This window comes from Euprymna scolopes, chromosome 7, assembly GCF_053919585.1.
Source record: "Euprymna scolopes isolate OS-2025 chromosome 7, ASM5391958v1, whole genome shotgun sequence".
Lineage (NCBI taxonomy): Eukaryota > Metazoa > Mollusca > Cephalopoda > Sepiida > Sepiolidae > Euprymna > Euprymna scolopes.
The window spans coordinates 14,075,036-14,100,059 of NC_136488.1; the positions used below are offsets into that span (position 1 = coordinate 14,075,036).

Consider the following 25,024-nt stretch of genomic DNA (forward strand, 5'->3'; position numbering starts at 1 on the left):
CTTAGATATACTTATGCTCTATCACTAATATATCTTATATGTATATATAAATTCTACTGTTAAATGTAGATGATCACTGTAACTATATGAAAAAATAAAATAACAGTGCTCAATGCTGAAATAGAGCAAATATAACACAGTAAAATATTGTATTTGCAAAGCTATTAACATTTCACTCTAAATAGTTCCTCAAATTGTAAAAGATAAAAATGTTTTCCATTTGTGCAGGTTCAAATTCTAATAGTTTTGCAAACACTACATTTTACAATTTCATGTATATTTGATAAAACACTATGGTAATATTTAACTGACTGCAATTTTGTGTTAGTAAATAATGTAGAAAACTTGGTAAGAAAGCTGTCCCCCCCCATCCTCTCTCTCCTGTATGTGCAGGCAAATGTCAGATTTGAAAATGATGAATTTTGCACATAAAAAATATACACCATGTCTACAGATGCACAGGTTATTTTGATGAATGTGGTTGAAGTGTTTTGTTCTTTTTAAATCTAGTTTTTAACTTAGATGATTCCGAAATAAATGATAATTATGAATCTCAAGGCGAGAATAAAAAATGAAGAAATGTTTCTTGACTTGGAATGTTTCTCAAAGTTTTAATTTGATCTCTGAATCTTTTTAAGATGCAGTTTTTTACCCGACATGTTTTTAAATCAGAATAATTTTGGTTTCCTTTGTGGTTCCACCGGCTTCAGATTCTGTTACTGCTCCTGACTACGACGGAATGTTTTGTGTTGCTTCCTCACTTCGCGTACATCCTCATATGTGTGTTGGCGTAAAACTCTCTCGCGCGCCTCCTCAGTTGGATTTGCCGGAGGAGAGGCTGGATTTTGCAACTGAGATGCATCCACCTCTTCATAGTCATGACGTCGACGGGCTTTATTTTGACGATGGGCTGCCGCTTTGCGCTGTGCATCCTCAACCGTCTCATAGTTTGGATCATATTCACTGTCATTCTCACTGCCGCCCCCGTCACGCATGACCTGATACTCAGGTTCTAGCTTAGGAGACGTGACAATTGAGCTTCTGCTAGAGGTAGAGGGGGTCTCCTTACTTGATGAGGGTGAAATTATAGGCATGCTACAATCAGGCAACTTATTTGTGAGAGATTGTGTCATGCAATTGTTGGGTTTTTTAGGACTCTTGGGACGACGATTGAGAGTGCTCGTCGATGTTGGTGGTGGTTGTTCTGAAGGGTCAATAAGGATTAGTCCCCTCTGGGCGGACATTGCCAATTGTGGCATGTTACGGGATGAAGGTACATCATAATGTGCCTGCGAGAAATCTATGGGGAATGTACGACGTTTGTTTACCACGGCATAGTCATGTTGAATTTCAGCAATTACTGGTATGAAGTCTCCTCCTGATCGTCGGAAATCTCCACCATGAGGGTTCTGTTTGGTGACAGTCCGCAAGGAGTCCAATGATGGAGGAACTGGGACAGATTCTGCGTGTCCACCTGAAATGGCCATAGGACAGAAGATGAACAAATGGTTCATGACATACAAAAAGAAATTTAATGTAATACTCCAATTTGAAAAACAAAAATAAAACAAAGACGTTATTAAAATACTAATAGTCATAAAATATGTTTAAATATATTTTAATTTATGAAGATTTTGTATTTATTATTATAGAGCTAATTCTCTTTTGATTATTATATTGTACCTAATATATAGTAATTTCAAAACTAAAAAAAATGACTTGCATGTCAGTACAGTTGGGGAAGCAGGGAGCTGGAATGGAATTCCAAAGTCTAGCGGTTCTGGGGAAGAAAGTACTGGAGTAGAAAGCTCTCCTACATCTAGGGATCTCCAATGTGTAGGGGTGGGATTTAGCTGCTTGTCGGGTTTGTCGAGGGTGTTTACGTCGTGGGGGCACAAGTGCTTGCAGTTCGTCAGAGCATTCACCATTATAATACTTATAGAACAAGCAGAGGGATGCAACATTTTGTCAGTGGGACAGAAGCTGCAGCTTAGATGACAGTTCAGGGCCTATCAGGTTGGCGACTCTCTTTTGAACCTTGTCTAGAAGTGAGAGACTAGTAGCAAATGCACCATCCCAAATATGACAATAATACTCCATACATGGACGAATGGTGGCCTTATAGAGGTACAGGATACTTTCGCGTGTTAAATGATTAAAATAATTTTTCTCTCTACATGAGGGGTCGACTTCTCGGATTAATATCACAAACGGAATGAAGAGAAAAAACACTAATATTCTTGTATGAATGTATCATTTTAACAAGGAAAGTCTTAAAAAAATAATTTTAAAAATTCAGTAAAAACTTGTATACTCAGTTTTCTCAGTTTCCAAATTATCTTTTTATATTTTACTAGCATGATGTCCGGTATTGCCCGGTCGTAAAATACATTTAAATATCATATTTAAATGTATGTAGATTTCGTATTTATTATTATAGAACCAATTCTCTATTGATTATTATATTGTACCAAATATATAGTAATGGTTTCAAAAGTAAAAAAAAAAGAAAATGATTTGGGTGCCATCAGCTAGAATAAAAACCAAAACATATAGCAATTAGTGGTTACTGTTTGAGCTATCATCAGTTGAATATGAAATGTATAAAAATGAACATTAATGTATAATTGCATATTTGCACATGTGGACAAGGGGTCTTTAGATCAACTTATACCTATGAAGTTCCAATTTATCTCAATTTTGACCCCCTTTAGCAGCTACTTTTACCAGCTAATAACTCATAAAAAAAAACAATCCACAAAAAAATGCAATCATTTGACCAACCTTTATAACCTCGCATCTTGGAGGAGAGGCAGTTTGATAAAATGGAGACAAACAGCTAGCGAGCCATAGTGAGTTTTATATGTTATAAGTTTTGATATTTACAAAACATTTCACAACTCTGAGAGTGAATGTTACCAAGAAGGAATGCAATGGAAAGTAAGCTTGAGAGTGAATGATGATGAGACCAAAGTTATGATGAGACCAAAGTTATGATGAGACCAAAGTTATGATTAGACCAAAGTTATGATTAGACCAAAGTTATGATTAGACCAAAGTTATGATGAGACCAAAGTTATGATTAGACCAAAGTTATGATTAGACCAAAGTTATGATTAGTCCTCAGAAAAAAAGTTCAACTGGTAAATTGAAAGAGAACAACCAGTTTGTGTGCAAAAAGTGGAAGACAATGGAGATGAATGTGAACTGATAATCGGAGAAACTATATTAATAATTAAGCTAATGAGGTTGTTCAGAAGTTTTGTGAGCATGTTGATGCAGTGTGGAGCGGGTGCTAGTGTTATTGCAAATGTTAAGAGTTACTAACAATCATTGCTAACAATCATTGCTAACAATCAGAACGTTACCACTGTTGACCAATGGAAATGTCTATCAGGTGTGTGTTTGCTGATGTGATGATATATGAAAGTGAAACCAGGCTAGTGAGGGTTGAGGACATGCGTTGAATGAAGAGGAATAATATGAGGATGATAGAATGGATGTGTAACGCAAGTGTTAAAAGCAGGCTTAGATCTGATGACCTCAGAGGAATAAGATACACAGGAAGCTGTATGCAGGACAAGAGACTTTGATAGTATGGCCGTATTGATAGAATTGATTAAACTTTTGGGTATACGTATAACAACTGAGCTATCAATTTCAGCTGAAAAAAAAAAGGTCAAAGAAAATAGTGATAAGAATGGACTTTGGATAAATGAAGATCTCGCCAGAGATATTTTAGTTTGGAAATTAAATTCTAAAGTTGTCCAACACATAGCAGCATCTAAAACGAAAGTTAAACCAAAGATGATGGATATGATAAAAACTGACCCGCTTGGTCACACAATGAGCTCGGGTAAAATAGTTTGGATCAGAAAAAGATGATCATCAATATGCCCCACCCCTTGAAAGAGGATATTATGCCTGGGAGGATGGTCTCCTGGCACCAAACAAAACCATACTAATTCATGTAAAAATTCAAACCACTTGTGAACCAGAGCCTAGAATCAGATGTGGTACTTGGTAAATTAAAGTAATTAAAACAGATTTTTTCCAACATAACTCAATCCCAAAAGCAAATAATATTTTAGCATGCATTTTGAAGACTAAAATATATAGAAAAAGAGATTAGGGAAATAAACTTTTTAAATCAGAGATAGAAACATGATGACTTTTGTGTAGCAAAGTTTTTAGTTTTTTTTTTTATTTAATATATTATTAAGTATTTTTGAAATATATTTTTTATTTAATATAGTATTAAGTATTTTGAAAAACATTTTTATTTAATATAGTATTAAGTATTTTGAAAAAGATTTTTTTATTTAATATAGTATTAAGTATTTTTGAAAAAGATTTTTTTATTTAATATAGTATTAAGTATTTTTGAAATATATTTTTTTATTTAATATAGTATTAAGTATTTTGAAAATGATTTTTTATTTAATATAGTATTAAGTATTTTTGAGAAAGATTTTTTTTATTTAATATTGTATTAAGTATTTTTGAAAAATATTTTTATTTAATATAGTATCAAGTATGTTTGAAAAAGATTTTTTATTTAATATAGTATTAAGTATTTTGAAATAGATATAGGAAATATAAACAATATATTTTTTTATATAATATAGTATTAAGTATTTTTGAAAAATATTTTTTTATTTAATATAGTATTAAGTATTTTGAAAAAGATATAGGAAAATATAAACCTAATATATTTTTTTATTTAATATAGTATTAAGTATTTTGAAATAGATATAGGAAATATAAACCTAATATATTTTTTTATTTAATATAGTATTAAGTATTTTTGAAATAGATATAGGAAAATATAAACTTAATATATTTTTTTTATTTAATATAGTATTAAGTATTTTTGAAATAGATATAGGAAAATATTAACCTAATATATTTTTTATTTAATATAGTATTAAGTATTTTTGAAAATGATTTTTTTATTTAATATAGTATTAAGTATTTTTGAAATATATTTTTTTATTTGATATAGTATTAAGTATTTTTGAAAAAGATTTTTTTTATTTAATATAGTATTAAGTACTTTTGAAATAAATATAGGAAAATATAAACTGAATATATTTTTTTATTTAATATAGTATTAAGTACTTTTGAAATAGATATAGGAAAATATAAACCGAATATATTTTTTTATTTATAATGTGAAAAGATGTGTTGTCAGCAAAAAGTGAAATGAAGAGTTTTTATTTCATCATTTTGCTGAAAGAAGAGCAAAGATTATTGTCGGCAATCTTTCATAAAACCAAGAGTTGCTCTTTTCTGTCATGTCACTTAAAGCATCTCTTTATCTGCTCTTCCATGGCGCCAATGTCTTTCAGGAATACTCCCACCACCACCACTGTTTATTTGCAGATTCCACAGGAGATAGAAATTCCTTTAGTTCTAATTTCTTCACAAACTTTATTAATTTTTATGTTATTTTTATTTTTTATTGGAATCCTTTCAGATGAGGTTTCATAATTTGTGTATTCATTTTTTTTTTTGCAAACACTTATTCTCATCTCTATTGTTGTTGTTATGAAACAACAACAACTATGGAGATGAAAATAATGGTCTGGAAAAAAAATTGAATACACTAATTAATTTTTGTTTTTAATTCTAACTCATAAATTGATATTATTTATATGAAGTTTTTTCTCATGCAAAATTCGGATAAATTTTGCACTCCGAATATGAAGAAATATAAATTCATGGTATGAAATACAGATGATGACGCAGACAATATTTTTATTGAGATCATTTTTTAGTTACAATAATCAAATTATCAATACTATTTTAAAGTTGGCACATTCATGTTCTAAATTTTAGATATCAGCAAAAACATTAAAACTATGAAACAAAAAGTCATTCAATGAAATGATCTTTAAAATTGAACATTTAAAAAAATTGAATTTCTATTTTCCAATGAGGAAATTTTCTTCACAGTTTTGTTATTATCACATTTCCAATGTTTCACTCTCTGACCTTCTTCAGATGTCCTGTGTAACTTGGAAATCATCATGGAATTTTTAAACCCAACCTGTTATCATAGGAGCTTCGGAAATTCACTGTTGTCAATCAATTAATCAGTCCTTGCAACATTCTTACAGATAACTTGTTAAATCCTTTTTATTTTAGAATCTCAAGTTAACCTGCAAACTAAACAATATGCTAATTGTCTTAGACATGTAACTATTTATTATATGCATTAGATGATCTTTTCAGATCAACATTATTGTGTAACAAGGCAGCAGAAATAAGGGTGCTTATTTAGAATTACACACATTAAAAAAAATATACAGAAAAATCTTTATTATGTACATATTTGTCATAGAACGAAGAGGTCATATTCCAAAAACCGCGTGAATTGATCAAGTAATCTTTTTTTCACTTAGAAAATAAAATTTTATCACTAAGCAGAACATAGTGATTAGATCGGCCATGATGTATAAAAGGGAAACAACTCAATTCGACCTATCGAGATAAAAATTAGCCTTATAATGCATACAATTAAGTATCAAAGTCGCTAAAAATTGTAAACTTTTATTTTCTTAGAAAAAAAAACTACTTTATCAATTTGCATAATTTTTACAATATGGCATCTTCATTTTGTGGTGAGCATGTATATCAAAGATCTTTCTGTATTTTTGTTTATTTAAGTAAGTGGACTTCTAAATAAGCACTGAATTAAGAGTCGTTTTGCAATAGGGGAGATAATCCAGCTGTTAAAATCTGTATGGAATCAAGAGTGGCAAGTGCTCTTTCTTCAAGCGATTATACAACTCTTGCTAAGTTGTTGCGAAGAAGGTGTTGTTCCTCAGGACATGAGAAACACAAACATAGTCACTCTATACAAGAATAAAGAAACCGCAGTGATTGCAATAATTATAGGAGTATATAATTATAGGGGTATCTCGCTACTGAGCATTGTTGGCAAACTGTTTCTGACGAGGCCGCAAATTCTTGTTGAGAGAATATTCATTGAATCACAAAGTGGCTTTTGCTCCCAACGTTCCACCACTGACACAATCTTTTTCACTACGCCAATTTCAGGAGAAGTGCAGAGAACAAAGCAGGCCATTGAACCTTGCCTTCATTGACCTTACTAAGGCATTCAACCTAGTCAGTAAAGATGGGCTATTCAAGATGCTTCCTCTCATTGGCTTCCCTCCCAAGCCTTATGGAGTCATTTCATGATGGTATGATGAGCACCATGCAATTTGGCGGAGATTCCTCTGCTAAATTTGGTGTAAAAAGCGGTATCAAACAAGAATGTGTGCTTGCCCATACACTATTTGGCATTTTCTTTGCACTTCTCCTGAGACATGCCTTCAATTCGTCAGAATTGAGAGTTTACCTTTGTTCCCAACCAGATGGCTGCCTTTTCAACATCAATCGCCTTCGGTTCAGGACCAAAGTCCAACAAATTACCATCAGGGATTTACTGTTTGCTGATGATACAGTAGCAGATTTTCTAATGCTTGCGAAGAATTCAGCCTCATTATCAGTCTAAAGAAAACCCAGGTCATGAGCCGAAGAATCCCATCATCTTCCATTATCACTGTGAATGGGCAGTGCTTAGACGTAGTCCATCAATTCCAATATCTTGGGTCTACAGCCTCAGACAACCTATCTCTTGATGTAGAACTCAACAAGTGCATCGGAAAAGCATTCACCACTCTTGCAAAATTAACAATTTGGGTGTGGGAAAATAAAGATCTCACCATCTCCACAAAAGTGAACGTTTACATGGCCTGTGTCATGAACATCCTTCTGTATGACAGCAAAGCATGGACAACCTACAGCCACCAAGAACGGAAACTGAACACATTTCACATGTGTAGTCCGCAGAGAATTCTTGGAATTTCTTGGAGGGACAAAGTTAAAAACAATGCTGTGTTCACAAGGGCTGTATCCTTTCCATGTTCACCCTCTTTTGCCAAAAACGCCTATGCTGGATAGGCCATGTGCACTGCATGAACAATGGGCGAATCCCAGAAGACGGTGAACTCCCAACTGGCAAAAGGAAAATTAGTTGTTTTTCCCTCCACTATGTTGATACGTGCAAACGCAACATGAAAACATGTGATATTGACCCTGCCAGCTGGGAGCCCAAAGCTAAAGTCCGCAATATCCAGAAACAAATGGTAACCAAAGGCTTGACCACTTGGAAAAGCTTCATAGTAGAAGCGGCGGAGAGCAAAAGATTATTCAGGAAGGCTAGCCAATAAAATTCAACAGACTACCAATACAACGCACTGACCTTCACCTGCGATGTCTGCAACAGACAATTTAGACTGAAGATAGGTTTATTCAGCCACAAAAGATGGTGTTCAACCAGCTTTAAAGGCACAACTTAATTGAAAAAAGGCTTTTTTTCTGTTTATTACTCATTGTAATGGCCCAGCGTTACAGTATTTGTGCTTTCATTTCTGTTCCCCATACCTTGTGACTTATTCTAAATAATTTCTTTTAATGAAATGTGTATGTTCGATTTTCACATCCTAACAAAAAATGATCATGTGCAAATATTGTATACAGTAGAGGAAAAAAAATGACTGCAAATATTTTTTTTAAGATACAAGCATTTATTAACTTGCTTTGTTTGTGAAAAATGACACTGTCCTTTCAAGTACGAAATGGCTGAAATGTAAATGAAGACAGAAATGAAATCAAAGGATTTAAGAGTTTGAAAAAGTTAGCATGTGGAATTTTTATGTGGATTAAATAAATACACTCTATACTTAATATATGTCAGGAATTTTAGCTACATTTAATTTTTATGTGGATTAAATAAATACACTCTATACTTAATATATGTCAGGAATTTTAGCTACATCTAATTTTTATGTGGATTAAATAAATACACTCTATACTTAATATATGTCAGGAATTTTAGCTACATTTAATTTTTATGTGGATTAAATAAATACACTCTATACTTAATATATGTCAGGAATTTTAGCTACATTTAATTTTTATGTGGATTAAATAAATACACTCTATACTTAATATATGTCAGGAATTTTAGCTACATTTAATTTTTATGTGGATTAAATAAATACACTCTATACTTAATATATGTCAGGAATTTTAGCTACATTTAATTTTTATGTGGATTAAATAAATACACTCTATACTTAATATATGTCAGGAATCTTAGCTACATCTAATTTTTATGTGGATTAAATAAATACACTCTATACTTAATATATGTCAGGAATTTTAGCTACATTTAATTTTTATGTGGATTAAATAAATACACTCTATACTTAATATATGTCAGGAATTTTAGCTACATCTAATTTTTATGTGGATTAAATAAATACACTCTATACTTAATATATGTCAGGAATTTTAGCTACATCTAATTTTTATGTGGATTAAATAAATACACTCTATACTTAATATATGTCAGGAATTTTAGCTACATTTAATTTTTATGTGGATTAAATAAATACACTCTATACTTAATATATGTCAGGAATTTTAGCTACATCTAATTTTTATGTGGATTAAATAAATACACTCTATACTTAATATATGTCAGGAATTTTAGCTACATTTAATTTTTATGTGGATTAAATAAATACACTCTATACTTAATATATGTCAGGAATTTTAGCTACATTTAATTTTTATGTGGATTAAATAAATACACTCTATACTTAATATATGTCAGGAATTTTAGCTACATCTAATTTTTAGATAAACAAAATACAGACAATTTGGATCAGGTGATTTTGATTCTTTGGTTATGTGGGTGGTGACATAATGAGATAGAGAAAAGGTTTAGATGTTTTACTTGAGACGGTCAGTCGAGTGGGGCTTGCTAGTGGCAGGATTGAAAGAGATTGTCTCCATGTCTGAAAGCCAGGAGACGTGAGATTAGCAAGATGTAGCCGTCGCAAAGACCAGGGCATGAAATCAACGTTATACAGAAAAGAGATAGTTTGTTTTTTGATGTGTGACAAAATGTCAGAAGCATGAAAGAGTGAAGGAAATAATCCAAAAATGAAGAAAGGTATGTTTTCCATTTGTTTATGTAAACACCAGAAATGGTTATTCGTCATTCGTAAAAGAGTTGTCTGTATTACATTAATTGTCCCACTCTTGAACAATTGCTGGATGCCTAAACACAGATGCACAACCATATACATAAAGAAACACCTGCACCCAAAACGAAGATTTCTAGACAATTACACAGATAGAAAAGTGCATGCATTAAGACATGTTATATTACAGGCAACCAAACTTGTCCTGATCAAATACCCGTTTGTTAACTAGTAATTACCTATAGAAACATATAACATACTAACAAAAAAACCTTTAAAGTTTTTTTTGACAATGATTGACTCGTAAATTTCTCAGTTAGCAAGATATGATCCCCTCCATAAAATACTAATTTTTCTTTATTTTACATTTACTAAAGAGTAATGCCAAGCTATTTGGATTAATTATACACATGTTTAAACATATACAAACCACATTTGCTTTCTTTAGTTATTTTTTATTTTTCTTTTAAATGGTAAAGAAACATGTTCTTCCAAAAAAAATCTTTCAATCAATTTTATTTTTGAAAAGGAGAAATTAAAAGATTTTATATTTTACCTGTGGCTCCAATTTCAGCATAAGTTTCACTAACTTGGCTACTTCGTTTTGGTGGATTTTCAGGACGATTTGTTCGACGTACCACAACACCATCTCCAGATCCTCCATCCACCTAAAAAGTTGATAATGATAATCATATTTTATATAATTATATTTTATATAATTATATTGACTTGGCCATTTAAACTTTCCCATTTTATACTGAAACAACTGTTACAAAAAGAAACAAGTTTTAGACGGAGGAATTTTAAAACGAATCATTCCAATAATAATGGCTTCACGAAAAAAAAAAAAAAAAAAGTTCCTGAATTGTTATCAAGCCTTCAAGATTAAGAAGTCTAATTCTGCAATGGAAAAACGTGAGTGTTCAAAATTCATCAAAAGAAACGATGCAATGTTCTTTTGACAATACTTACAGTCGCATACATATTCTCTGTTTCCGGAACAGTTTCATACATATTCAGCAGTCGTTGGCGTGCATTGATGCTGGCAAGAGATTCTCGTGCAGTTACTTTAGTGTATGGAGGTTCAACTTTTACTGAAAAGACAAATATATATATATATATATATACATTAAATAATCGGCTAAACTGGACCAATTTAGACTTTTCATTCTACTTGAGGATCACTGCTTATCAAGGTCTGGAAGGTACTGAAGGGTCAATAAGTAGGTAGACTGTGAGACAACACTGATGATCAGTAATGGTGGAATTTAGGTAAGGTTTAATTATGTAAGATGACAGCTCGACAATGGGTTATTTACCTGAAAACTATTATGTTATAGCCAGTTGGAAAGCAACTCCACAGTATTGTGTTCTGCAAATGGACAATTATAAAAAAGAAACTTTTCTAATGAAATGTTTGTTTAGTTTTAAGCACAGATAGAGAGTAAGGGAAATTGTTGACAGTTGTTGTAGTTAGATGAGTACTTATTATTGCAAATATCTTACAGGGGCAGGAACCATAGACTGAAGCATAGTCGAGCACCTGTCATTAAAATAATGATAGAACAGAGACTCGCAATGTCTTCTCTGTGAAAAAGAGGAAGTATGGATGCAAAAATGTCATCGCCCACTAGATGTTGAAGATGGTTTTGTACACCCCTTTTATGGCAGGAAAGGGTAATTTTAGCAGCTTCTCCTCAGATGAAGCAACAGTACTCGATCTAAAGTCATATTTGGCTCTTGTATAGATAGAGGATTGCGTCAGCAGTGAGATACTTTCTGGGCAGTAGAATGATCCAACCATTTTGTCCAGCAAACAAGCCACAAAAACTAAAGAACTTGAAAAATAAAAATAGAATAATCAGTTTTTGTAATCAGTCTGTTTCGCATAAAAATTGGATTTTGTTAGCATTCTTTCCAGAGAAATAGTTTGTCGAAAACAGGTGGAATATTTATACTAATTCAAATAATTTTACAAATTCCTTCAGGAATCCAAAAATTTAATCCGGATCGATTTGTTCAAAGAAAGTTCTTCAGATCACCCATCTGGTAATGTCTAGAACTTTTGAATTTTTGGTTTCAGAAGAAAAAAAAAATTTTTTCTTCCAAACAAAATGGCAGTCGTCAATCAGAGAAACTTTGAATTGTAAAAGCCAAGACGGACATGAAGTACACGGTTTTCTATTGGGTAGTCGATCTGTACAAGTGTTGGATTGTAAAACTCTGCAGACAGAGAGCAAATTCCTTCTCATGTTGGATATGAAAAAATCATGCGCAGGAATGCTGAAAGATTCAATAATTTAATGGAAAAATTCTGGTTTCTGATTGGTTGCTAGCAGAACATGGCTCCATTTGATTGGTCAGTTCCTATCATCAGTGTCTATAAGTAGAACCTTCCAACTTTCTGTAATCATACTATTCATTATAACAAAAATATTGCAACATTTCACCAATTTACGTTCAGTGGAAAATGAAGCATGACAAACAAAACAGAATGAAGGATCTTCTCATTTAATCAAGTGTGTTACATTATGGTGGTCTATATTTAGTTGAGCAGAATTTACTTGTGACTCTTTTATTCTTCTAGAACTCTGGTATTTTTTCACTTTATTATTTGTGGAAGTATTCCAAAGAGTTTGTTATTTCTTTATAAAGAATTTCATGGATAAGGACCGTCAGGTGTCCATAGAGACAACAAGTGCAGAGTTTTATCTCAGTGTAGGAACTGTACACACAATTATTTGCAAAGAACTGAAGATGTGGAAGATGTGTGCAAATGCACCAGTCCACAACTCCATCCTTGTCACAGACTATTTGACCAAGATGGACATCAAGTCAGTTCCTCACCCTCCCTATAGTCCAGACCTTACTCTCTGTGACTTTTCGTTATTCCCTAAGCTCAGGGAAAATCTTAAAAGATATGAGATAACTGAGGAGATGAAAGAGGCTATGACGAGGGTCATTAACATGCTCACACCAAAAGACTTCCATGTGGCCTTCCAGAAGTTGTTGGAATGGTACAATAATTGCATTGTAGCCAGAGGAGATTACTTCAAAGGGGACTATAGTTTCATGTGTGTACTATCAATAATAATATCAGTCTTTATGAAAAAAATTTGGAGACTTATTGAAGGCACCTCGTACTTCAGCCGAGTTAGAAACATTAGTTGTGCAATAAAAATACATCAAAATTGGACAAAAAGGATCTAAAAATAACTTAGTTAAGCTTCATTGTTTGACTCAGAGTTACCTCCCTTGGGAAAATCTTTTAATGTGAGAAATAGTTTAAGTATACTAAACATTGGATGAGAATGACTTTTACACTGAAACGGATAACAATCGGATAACTAACCTCTAGATTGCTTTTGATCCGTTGTCTGTTAGAATTTTGACATGAATTAAGATGAAGTGAAATATAGGTACTTTTATAGGGTACTTTAGAGAAGTTAAAAAAAACAAAACTGGACATTTATAACACTGGTTCTACAATGGCCGTTTTAAAATATTAATGCCTCTTATTTTTTATTCCGTTCAAATGGATCAGAAAAAGGATTGCAAATTGTATTATGATCATTAAACATATGCAGTCATAATTTTCAGAATTACTCTAAAGTTCACATTCATAGACAACTTAATTGAAACAAATACACTGAGGACATTGCAAAGACTGCAGGTGGACTCTCTCAACCATGCTAAAAGATTACTCACACCAGAGAGTATCCTATATCTTTACAAAGCTAGAATTCATCCATGCATTAATTATTGCTGCCATATCTCACTTTTAGACAACGTCAAAAAAAAAAAAAAAAAAAACTTAATTTTATTAGGTCTCACACGACTGGCCAAACTCCAACCTCTATCCCAATGCTGCAATGCTGATATTGAAGCAAGATTCAATGTTAAAGTGTGTAAAGATAAGAAGTTTAAGCAAGGGGGTTGAATTTTCCATTAGAAATTGAGTTAGAGCTACAAATATGTGTACAGGAAGTTACGTTGCAGAGAGGAAGTTTTAAATGAGATTTAGTGAAGAACATAAAGTCTTTTGCTTTTGGTCAGTGAATTGAGAGGATTCAGTAACCCCAGAACAAAACATCAAAGATTATGCCATTTACAAGAATGTTTTTGGCATTTTTATTGTTATTCATTATTACAATTAGCAGGGAAAAGAAGATGGATGTTGCTGTCATCATAAACAATCATGAAGAAAATGAACAGCTCTGCTCCTGCTGTTCAAACACCATAGCGATGACAGTTACATTACGATTCTGAGAGATGTCATTTTGCATTAAGCATTTTTTTTTGTTTCATCATCTATTATTTATTTGTTTTGATGATGTCATCTTCATACATTTGCAAAAGTTGCTCTTAAATTATATCTCATGAGTGAAAATAATTTGAATATAGATTTTTAGTTTTTAATTACTTTTTAATTAAAATAAGAAATTTTTATTTCATCATTATAACAAATCATTTACTAGAAGAAACCGTCTCAACCACTAATAGCCATGGTTAATGATACATTACCTGAAAGTACTTTGTTTAAACTCCTCAGCTTTCATGGGAACAGGAGTTGGAACAGATACATTGTGTGCATTGCCAAGGCTACTGCAAAGAAGGTGGGCTCTCTCTACCATGCTAGAAAGTTACTTATGCCTGAGAGTATCCTGCATCTTTACAAGGCCACCATTTGCCCATGTATGAAATACTGTTGCCACATTTGGGCTAGTGCGTCTGCTACTATAGTCTCTCTCTCTTAGACAAGGTTCAAAAGAAAGTCGCCAACCTAAGACGTCCCGCACTATCAGCTAGACTTCAACCACTGTCCCATCAATGAAATGTTGCATAACTCTACCTCTGTATTACAAGTATTTTAATGGTAGGTGCTCTGACGAACTACAAGCCCTTACACCCTCTCAACATAAATACCCCCTGACAAACAGCAAAATCCCACCCCTACACAGTAGAAATCCCTAGATGTAAGAAAGCCTTCTACTCTAATAGTTTCTTCCCTAAGGCTGCTATACTTTAGAATTCCCTTCCGGGCTTCTGTTTCCCTGACTGTACTGACATGCAGAAGTTCAAGTGCAATGTAAGTAGACATCTTGCTGCTCAGCTCCCTACATAGTACCCCTACAAATTATGTCCCAGATAGTAGCCCCCTACAGCAAAGTAGCACTGCGCCTTGCATGGGATAAGAATAAAATAATAAAAAACAAAAAACAAATATAAATGAATTCCATCCATAGCCTTGAGCCCCTGGGGGAGGGGCATAGGCCATCCACAACTTTTGTAGATGCTTTTGTAGCGAGGAATTCTTTTTCGATATGAGGGTGCTGGCCCCATGCCCAACCTTCCCAGAACGTACATACAGCGCGTAGCCTTCCCAAATGGTTACCCATCTGGTACTGGCCAGGCTCAATGTTGCTTAACTTTGGTGATTTGGCGAGAACCAGTGTGTGAATGTGATTGTGTTGTACTTATTAGTTATCATCATTTATTTTAAATTGGGGGAAATTTTTCACAGTGGATTCAGCTAGACGGGTGTTTTTCGTGAAAGATTGGCGAGGGGGGACCAGAGATTGGAGTTCAGACAAGCACCTGCCATGGAAATAACGATAAAACAAGGACAGGCTCGCAACGTCTCTTCTGTGGGAGAGAGGTTGCAGGGTAGAGAAAAGGGCATCCCCCACTAAGCCACAAAGTCTATTTTGTACTCTGTCAAGGCAGGATAGGCTGTTTTTAGCAGCTCCTGCCCAGATATGGCAACAGTATTCCATCCTTGGACGTACTTGGCTTTTATAGAGATAGAGAATTGCATCAGTAGTGAGATATCTTCTCGAGCGGTAGAAGGATCCCACCATCTTTCCAGTGACCCTGGCAACAGACTTGATGTACGTGTTCCATTTCAGATCAGGAGTAAAGGTCAAACCCAGAAGCTTGTCAAAACACGGGGCATCACCCAGACGAGAGCCATCCATCACAATTGATGCCAGATGGGGATCAGAGCGTTGATGATGTAAGGATAGAAGTTTGGTTTTGGATGCATTAAAGGTAACCAGCCACGTCTTCCCCCACTGAACCACACTCTCGAGATCAGAGGAGAGAGAATCCGAGAGAACTTTGTCGTTTATAGCCTTTGATGTGTTGCCGTAGATGGTCGTGTCATCAGCATAGATGTCAACGAATGATTTAAGTATGTGTTTAGGGAGGTCATTGATGTAGATCAGGAAGAGAGTTGGGCCCAGGATTAACCCCTGATGGACTCCAGCATTTATATTGCAGGCCTCTGATTTTTGTCCATCTACCACTACTCTTATGAGCCTATCGGAGAGAAATGATTTAATGATTGAGAAAACATTTCCAGTTATACCATAGCTGGAAATCTTGTGAAGTAGACCCTTATGCCATACCTTGTCGAAGGCCTTTGATATGTCAAGAGCAATTGCCCTAGAAAGGAAGCCTTTGTCAAGAGATTCACTAATCCTGTGGGATATAACCGTCAGCACATCTGCGGTAGATCTTGCAGAGCGGAAACCATATTGCATGTCACTAAGAAGGTTATTCCTGCTGAGGTGGTTGACTATTTCTCTATTTAATATGGATTCCAGCAACTTACTCATAACACACAGGAGACTTATTGGTCTGTACTGAGAGGGAGATGACTTATCACCTGAATTCTTAAATACAGGGCAAACTGATGAGGTCTTCCAGGGAGTCGGAAAGCACTTCTCCTTAAGGCAGCGCTTAAATAGTTTCGTAAGTATGGGAGCAAGTTCTGGTTGAAGCTTTTTTAACACTATAATTGGGATGCAATCAGGGCCAGTTGCTTTACTGGAATCTAGGTTTTTGATTAGCTTGGCGACCTCATGCACGGATATTTGTATGTCACCTAGCTTGTTCTGTGTTATAGGAGGAAATATGGGGAGTTGATGGCCTTCGTCGCATAGGGTAGAATTAGCTGCAAAGTTCTTGGCAAATAGTTTGGCCTTGTCTGACGCTGACGAGATGACCTCTGATCCATTGATAATTGTTGGGATAGAACACACACTTCTGTTCAGGATCCTATTTGTTATTTGCCAAAACTGGTGGGAACCAAGCCGCTGATTAGCTACCTTGGATTTAACAGACTGGGCATATAGCTCTCTTGCATTTTTTATTACTCTTTTATAGTGGTTGCTGGCAGTCCTGAAAGCAGCTTTAGTCTCAGTGCATCTATTACGTTGGTAGCTATGGAAAAAGTGATTTCTGTGTGCGATAGCAGCAGCACATTCTGGGGAGAACCATGGCTGGCTGTTAGGTTTTTGTTGGAATTTTTTAGATGGTATGAATTGGTCTATGCCTACAATTAACCATTCGGTCAGATCCGATACTATAGAGGACACTTCCTTTTTAAATATGGAGTGCAGAGGTAAATCAGATATGAATGTACGGAAGCTATCCCAGTCAGCCATAGAGTTGGGTAATCATTTGAGAATACTAGTTACATTTTACCATATATGGGTTGAAATGGCTTTCATCAAAGGAGGAAGTTTCATGGGAATATTAAATTCATAAGTGGTCCCCAGTCACAGTGTAATTCATAAGTGGTCCCCAGTCTAGAAGTGTAAGCCATGTTTAGTTTCAGAACAGTTTCCGATGGTTCATTGTTCTACACAGGTCCTGAGAGGTGACTGGTTTGCAGCAGACAAAACAGTTTCTGATGGTTCGTTGTTCCACACAAGTCCTGAGAGGTGACTGGTTTGCAGTAGACAGTTCCACAGAGCAAAAGATTCTTACCGTGTCGAGACGGAAAAAACATGCTAAATTGCTACAAAAAAGGTTCAATATTTATGGAGCAATTCTGTTTTCTGATTGGTCGGTAGCAGAACGTGAATTAATTCGATTCGTCAGGTCCTAGCAGCATCGTTTATAAATAGAATCACCTGTGTGAGATCATACCTCATTATGAATCAAAAATATTGCAACATATATTCCAGTCAGGGGAATTGATGATAGTTTTTTGCAATTCTTGCAGAGGTGTCAACAGTTTCCTACATACAGCACCTGGTATTCTCAAATAGTCACCATCTAGTACTGACCAGGTTCAACATTGCTTAACTCTGGTTATTATGTCATATTGCTGTATGTAGGAGGACTTTGGCACCTCCCTGCAAGAACTGCAAAAATCTAACATCTCTCTTGACCAGAACATTATATATATATATATACACACACTGATGAACGTTTGTGAATTTTAATATTCACATGACATTTCATCTTTTGAAGAAAACTGGTTCAACCTGCCTAAGGTGAATGTGGCTACTATATATATAAATATATATATATATATATAATTGTTCAAGTGTACGTTGATATGTTTTGGACATTTGTCAATAAATTTTCTTTTTATCTAGATGAAAGTTTCAAAATTCAAATTAAACCAAAATAACAAACTTCTCTAGTTGGCAAGATAGATAAAACAGGTTGTAAGTAGCAAGCAGTAATTCCACATTTCAAATGCGTTAGACTAACTCTTTGTTCATGTTCAGTCACTAGAAAATAAAATGAATTGCTTAAAAAACATATTTGATTATATTCAGGTCAAAGAAGGAAGACTCATATTAAGAATATATAAAAAACAAGCAAAGCATACATGGTCCCCCGTGAGTGCACAGTGAATGAGGCATAAAAAAAATGACTAAGTTCAGCATTGCCTCCCACCCCCCTTCAATTTAGCCCCAAAAGTCTCCAGGGAATGTCAAATCCTGGTGAAAATGAACAAACGGTGCAGTTTTAGACCTTAACATACATAAATTTGAGTTCTGCACAATGCAAAAAAAGAAATGACTAAGTCTATCATTTGCCCCCCCCACCCCAAAAGTCCCCAAGGCCTTAACATATTTAAATCTGAGTTCAGCACTATGCAAAACTGCTAAATAGACATACACAGAAAATTATAAAAATCCAAGGCATAATTTTATTTTAATAAGCACAAAAGTGTCAATTTTAGTCATTTTAATCCAAAAGGTTAACACCCTAGGAGGGCAACTGAAGTTTTCCCGGAAAATCCATTCTGTTACTTGTTTACTCATATCATGTTTAATGTTTGTGCAAAATTTAAAAACATTCCAAAGCGTAGTTATTGAGAAAAGTGTGGACAGACGAACAGACGAACGGACAAGGGTGAATTTACAGGTCTACCCTCTTTATGTCGGGAGACCAAAAATCCAAATTCTTGTGATGGTTAACTTGTTTCTTTAAAATAATACTTTTTATAATGAGAAATAAAAATTATTAGGAGAAATACTTTTTAGTGTGTGTATCTTCTCCAGTGAACTGTAACATTTTGGTCATTTTGATTAAACATTTCTTGCTAAACTTGTAATACAACATGCACCATACCATGAGATATGAACTGAGAGATAAAAATATTCAAACAGTAGTTAGTGATCACGTGATTAGATGCTGATTTGAAGGTGTTACATACAATTTATGAAGATTAAAATAGCACAGTGAGAATGTAGTGGCAATTCAGGGATGCATACATTTAACGTTAAAAATTTTTAATAAATATTAAAATATTAAAATTTTTTTTATTTTATAATTTTTTGTTAATGATACGTAAAAATGGAATACAGCTGCCACGTTCTGGGGAGGAGCTGCTAAGAATACCTTTTCCTGATTTGACAGGGTACAAAACCGTCTTTCAAATCTAGTGGGTGAGGACCTTTTTGCCTCCTTACTTCCTCTTTTTTACTGAAAAGATGTTATGAGTCTATCTGTGTTTTATCATTATTTTTATGATAGGTGTCTGACTGAGCTTTAATCTATGCCCTCCCTCCCACACAACAGTTGCAATAAATACTGTCAACTGCTGTCAACAATTTACTCCATTCTTTATCTGTGCCTAAAACTAAATGAAAAGTCCGTCTGTGGAACGTAATACTTCGGGACTGCTTTCCATCTGACTATAACATGGTCATTTTCAAGTTTAACGTAAATAGGTTCTTGTTCAGCTGTCCTCTTATACAATTAAACCCTATCCAAGTTATACAAATATTGATTGTCACAACATTGCCTCACCGTCTACCAAATAGTTATCAACTCTTATCTTAGAGTGGCCTCTGGGCCTTGATAAGCGGTGACCCCAAAGTAAAAAAAAATGTTTTTCAATTAAAATCTGATCACCGACTCAAGACAATTTATTCAACTTGCAGATAAACAGATATCAACTGTAAAATTATTGCCATCGAAGAAATGACACATCGAAAAACAACAGGGAAAAAGAACAATATCAATTATAATAAATAATGTATTTCTGACAAAAATGTTATTTTGCATTTTGTAATCTAAGGAAGCTTACATAAAAACATTCAATTGAATTGTAACAACTTAAATCATTAATATACTATGATGTGAATAAACCTTTTTTTTCAATACATTTGAATAAATTGGTCGTTCAACATTTAAATATTTTAAAATAAATTATTTAGTGTGGATTTGTTTATAATTACAACAAAATGCATTTTTTTCTGTATAATAATCACCATGAGTTGCACCTTCTGCTTCATCCAGATTGCGAACCCATGATACTTATTTTTCACCATTCCTTCCAATCCAGTTGGTTGATTGATGCCCAACTGTTGAGAAATGTCCAATCAAAAACATTTTCTCTCCACCTTCTTGGCTTTCCTCGGCCTCTTTTGCCTTCTAACATACCCTCAAAGCATAACTTTGAGAAGCCAGTGGTTGATCGTTTGACATGGTCAAAAAGTTTAAAGGGTTTTACTTTTGATTTTATCAAATAGAGTGCGTCGGAAACACGAATATTTGATGTTATTCTTTTTAATTCCCAGAAACAATAGTAAATTATGAGAAAAATAAAAATTTTAATGCGTACGTGTGTGTATGTATGAGTGTGCATATTTGAGGACATACACGCATATTTGTATTAATATGTTAATCCACTGTTATGTTACAAAGGAACTGCTTGTAATGGACTCTTCTAATCATCTAAAAACCCCAAGTCTAATACTCTTGTGGGGAATTATCATGATCTACTGACTGTCTACCATTACAATCAGAAATTACCAACAACACTTTCTTTGTATTCACTTTCTTGCATGATATATTCTTTTCTATCTAAACTTGTTGTTAAAGCCTTTCTTTATGACCCTTTCCTGGGGCCAGAACAACTGACGATGAGGTATTCACACAACATAGTATTCAAAGAACCCACCTCAACAAAATGAGCATGTGACAAAGTATGCAAACGAGCAAGGATGTGTGCCAAAAACATTCACAATGAATCATTCAGAGAGTTGGTACTATAAAACTGACGACTAGACGTTTTAAGCTAAAAATGACTTCTCAGATTTTTTTTGTTTTGTGCTTTCTCTAAAAGAGAAAATTAAATATTGTGAAAAAAAAAAGAATTTGATTTTAGCTTTTTCTCTGACATGGAAAAAAATTGTGACTTTTAATTAAGAGAGACGTGTAATTTTTATTTTGTTTGACCTCAAAATCTACATTGTGTTAATACTAAAATAAAAAAAGGCTACATGGAAAATAGTAAATTATTCTTACACGCTCAATGCCATATTCGTTTTCCTCCTCTCCTTAAAAAGAGAACAATAAGAAACAATAGAGGACTTAAAATCAGAACTTTGCAGCTAATTCTACCCTATGCGACGAAGGCCATCAACTCCCCATATTTCCTCCTATAACACAAAACACGCTAGGTAACATACAAATATCTGTGCATGAGGTCGCCAAGCTAATCAAGAACCTTGATTCCAGTAAAGCAACTGGCCCTGACGGCATCCCAATTATAGCGTTAAAAAAGCTTCCAGAAATTGCTCCCATACTTAGGAAACTGTTTAAGTGTTGCTTTAAGGAGAAGTGCTTTCCAACACCCTGGAAAACCTCATCAGTATGCCCTGTATTTAAGAATTCGTATGATAAGTCATCTCCCTCTCAATACAGACTAATAAGTCTCCTGTGTGTCCTGAGTAAGTTGCTGGAATCCATATTAAATAGAGAAATAGTCAACCACCTCAGCAGAAATAACCTTCTTAGTGACATGCAATATGGTTTCCATTCTGCAAGATCTTCCCTACAGCCTCTCTCCCACAGAAGAGACGTTTTGCCTCATATTTTGGTAGGTATAAGGACCTGTACAACGTTGATTGTGCAAAAAAAAAAGTCTGCTTATTACTTTGAAAACTGGGATCCACAGAATTTGCAAATAAATTTTACTGAGAAAAACGTGTGAATTAATTTTTTCTAAAACTGTAAAACTCTTAACAGAACTTAAAATTTCATGGAAGGTGGAAATTTCACAGAAAAAAATTTAACGTAAAGTTTTAACTAAATTAAAAAGTAAACCAAACCTGATACTACAAAAGTTGGCTGAAGATTGTTAGCAAGTCATTAACATCAAAAAGGATTCCAAGAACATTGTAGAATCTGGTATCACGTAAATAAGAAAATACATAAAAACCTTTTCTCTAGCAAAAAGAAAAAACAATATTCTCCATGCACACAGAAAAGTTCCCTGAAGATCAAAGTAAGTCATCACCAAGTCCATGTTATTTGTGCAGAGCCCTGCATTCACTTGTAATGAACTCTTCACATCATTATAAAGTCTCAAGTTTAATACTTGAGAATTATTGCAACCCAACATGAGACTTCAGACTGTCTACCAACAAACCTTTCTTTATATTCACTTTTTGTACGATTTATTCTTTTCTATCTAAACCTGTTGTTCGAATCTTTCTTCATGAGCTTTTCCTTTTCCACAATATTACCTATTATGAAAAATTGTCTCCCTTTAATCATTTGACAAACTTGTCTCTTTAGTAGTTAAATTTAAACATCAACCATTCTAATAAGATTGCAAAAAAAAAAAAAATAAAGTAAAAAACTAAAACAACTGAGGATTAGTTATAAATGCATGAAAAATAAAATATTAAAAATAAAATACTGAATATCAACACAAGCGATATATTGCATTACAAATACATATTGTATATTATATCACAAATACACATAAATTATATTGCAAATACATATATATTGTGGATTGTATTACAAATATATATATATATATATATATATATATATATATATATATATATATATATATATATATATTGTATTAATAAAGGTGAATCTGCATTGCTTATTCAACTGTTATATCTTAGTTTGCTTCAATTTCTGTTTATCCATTACACCTCTGCATTTTATTGCCTTCTATAAATCTAAATGTCTTTTATAAATGTTTATTAACATTGCAAAAAATGTGTATGAATGTGATATGTAGTGTTTCTTTCTATTTTATACATTATAATGGAATATTTTCAATGTTATAGATAAAACAGAAGATTTATAGATAGATACAGCATATGTAATAGATTAGTAGATATTCATTGCATTTTTTAACAGTTTTATTATATGTTTATTAGAAAAGGGCATTTTTTCTTCCAACTGGTTGCAACATCAACATCCTTTTATAAGGATCGAATTGAATTCATGAATCTGTTTCTCATCAAACCATTGGGCAAAGTTACAATAGACCACATTGAATAGAATCTAGTTTAAAGGTCATTGTACTGGCCTTGAAGAAATTCTTTTATACAGTTTGGATGAAAAAAAAAAATGCACTGACCTTTAAAAATTATTCAGCATAAAAAGAATAAAGTGTTCATATGACTCTAGTAAGAATAAATTAATGTGATTTCATAAGATGGAAAGAAAAAACGATTTGCAAAAAACAAAAAATGGATAAAATAAAAATTTTACATGGTAAATGATTAAAAATTATATATCAATCTTAAAAAATATATAGATATTAATAAATATTTGAATTTTTTATCAATTACCTGAAAGTATTTATTAAAATAAACGTTAGAAACATTTCACTTATGTTTTGATTTTTGATGATTACAATATAACTTTTTTTTTTCAAATGAGGATAAATTTCAATTTATGAATCTATTTAGCATAAAAAAATACAGTTCAAAAACAATATAGATTAAATGGTATATGATATCTACTTAAATGATCAACATTTCTGAGAATCTGCATTATTTTGTGTCATGTGAAATTAAATCTAATTAATATGGAAGAGGTACAAGGTGCCTTCAATAAGTTTCCAGACTTTTTCTGTATGAGCACTTTTATTGATAGCACACACATGAAACTCTAGTCCCATTCAAAGTAATCTCCTTCGGCTGCAATGCATTTGTTGTACTGTTTCAACAACTTCTTGAAGGCCCCATGGAAATTTTCTTATATGAGCATGTCGATGACTCATCATAGCCGCTTTCATCTTCTCAATTGTCTCATAATAACAGCCTCTAAGGTTTTCCTTAAGCTTAGGGAATAAGCAAAAGTCGCAAGGAGCAAGGTCTGAACCATAGGGAGGGTGAGGAACTGTCTTGATGTCTTTTGTCATCTTGGTTAAATAGTCTGTGATAAGGATGAAGTTGTGGACTGGTGCATTGTCCAGGTGAAAATGCCACTGACCTGATTTGAAGAGTGCTGGCCTCTTCCAACGGAATCTCTTTCTGAACTTCCTTAAAACTTAAACATATTATTAAACTTATTGTCTGTCTAGTGGAAACCGAGTGCATGTAAATCATGCCAGTGCTGTCAAAAAATGGGATCATAAGTTTCTGGGTGGATTTGCTTTGTCTGGCCTTCTTGGGTCTGGGAGAGCCAGCATGTTTCCACTGGAAACTGTCTCTTGGTTGGATAATAGCAGTAGACCCAGCCTTCATCGCAGGTCATCAGAGCATCAAGAACTGCAAGATCTAACCTGATCAACTCAACCATCCTCCAGTTGTCACGACAATGTCTTTCTTTCTGATATTCTGCAACTTCAGTTCCTCATGAATAATTGTGTATACATTTCCCAAACTGACATCAAACTGTACACTTATTGTCTCTATAGACACATGACTGTCCTTATCCAC

The 25,024-nt window shown here is 33.6% G+C and overlaps 1 protein-coding gene across 8 annotated transcripts in view; it reads right to left on the reverse strand.

The window, feature by feature from the left end:
- Positions 1–510: 510 nt before the first annotated feature.
- Positions 511–25,024, reverse strand: part of LOC145279610 (uncharacterized) — a 226,061-nt gene continuing 201,547 nt past the window's right edge. For all 8 annotated transcript variants that reach the window (XM_080130804.1, XM_080130802.1, XM_080130799.1 and 5 more), the window contains 3 exons: positions 11,040–11,161; positions 10,624–10,735; positions 511–1,474 (listed from right to left, as the gene is read on the reverse strand). In XM_080130804.1, coding sequence (XP_079986930.1) covers positions 717–1,474; positions 10,624–10,735; positions 11,040–11,161 — 992 coding nt within the window. In that variant the 3' untranslated portion in view covers positions 511–716. The remainder of the gene's footprint in view (positions 1,475–10,623; positions 10,736–11,039; positions 11,162–25,024) is intronic.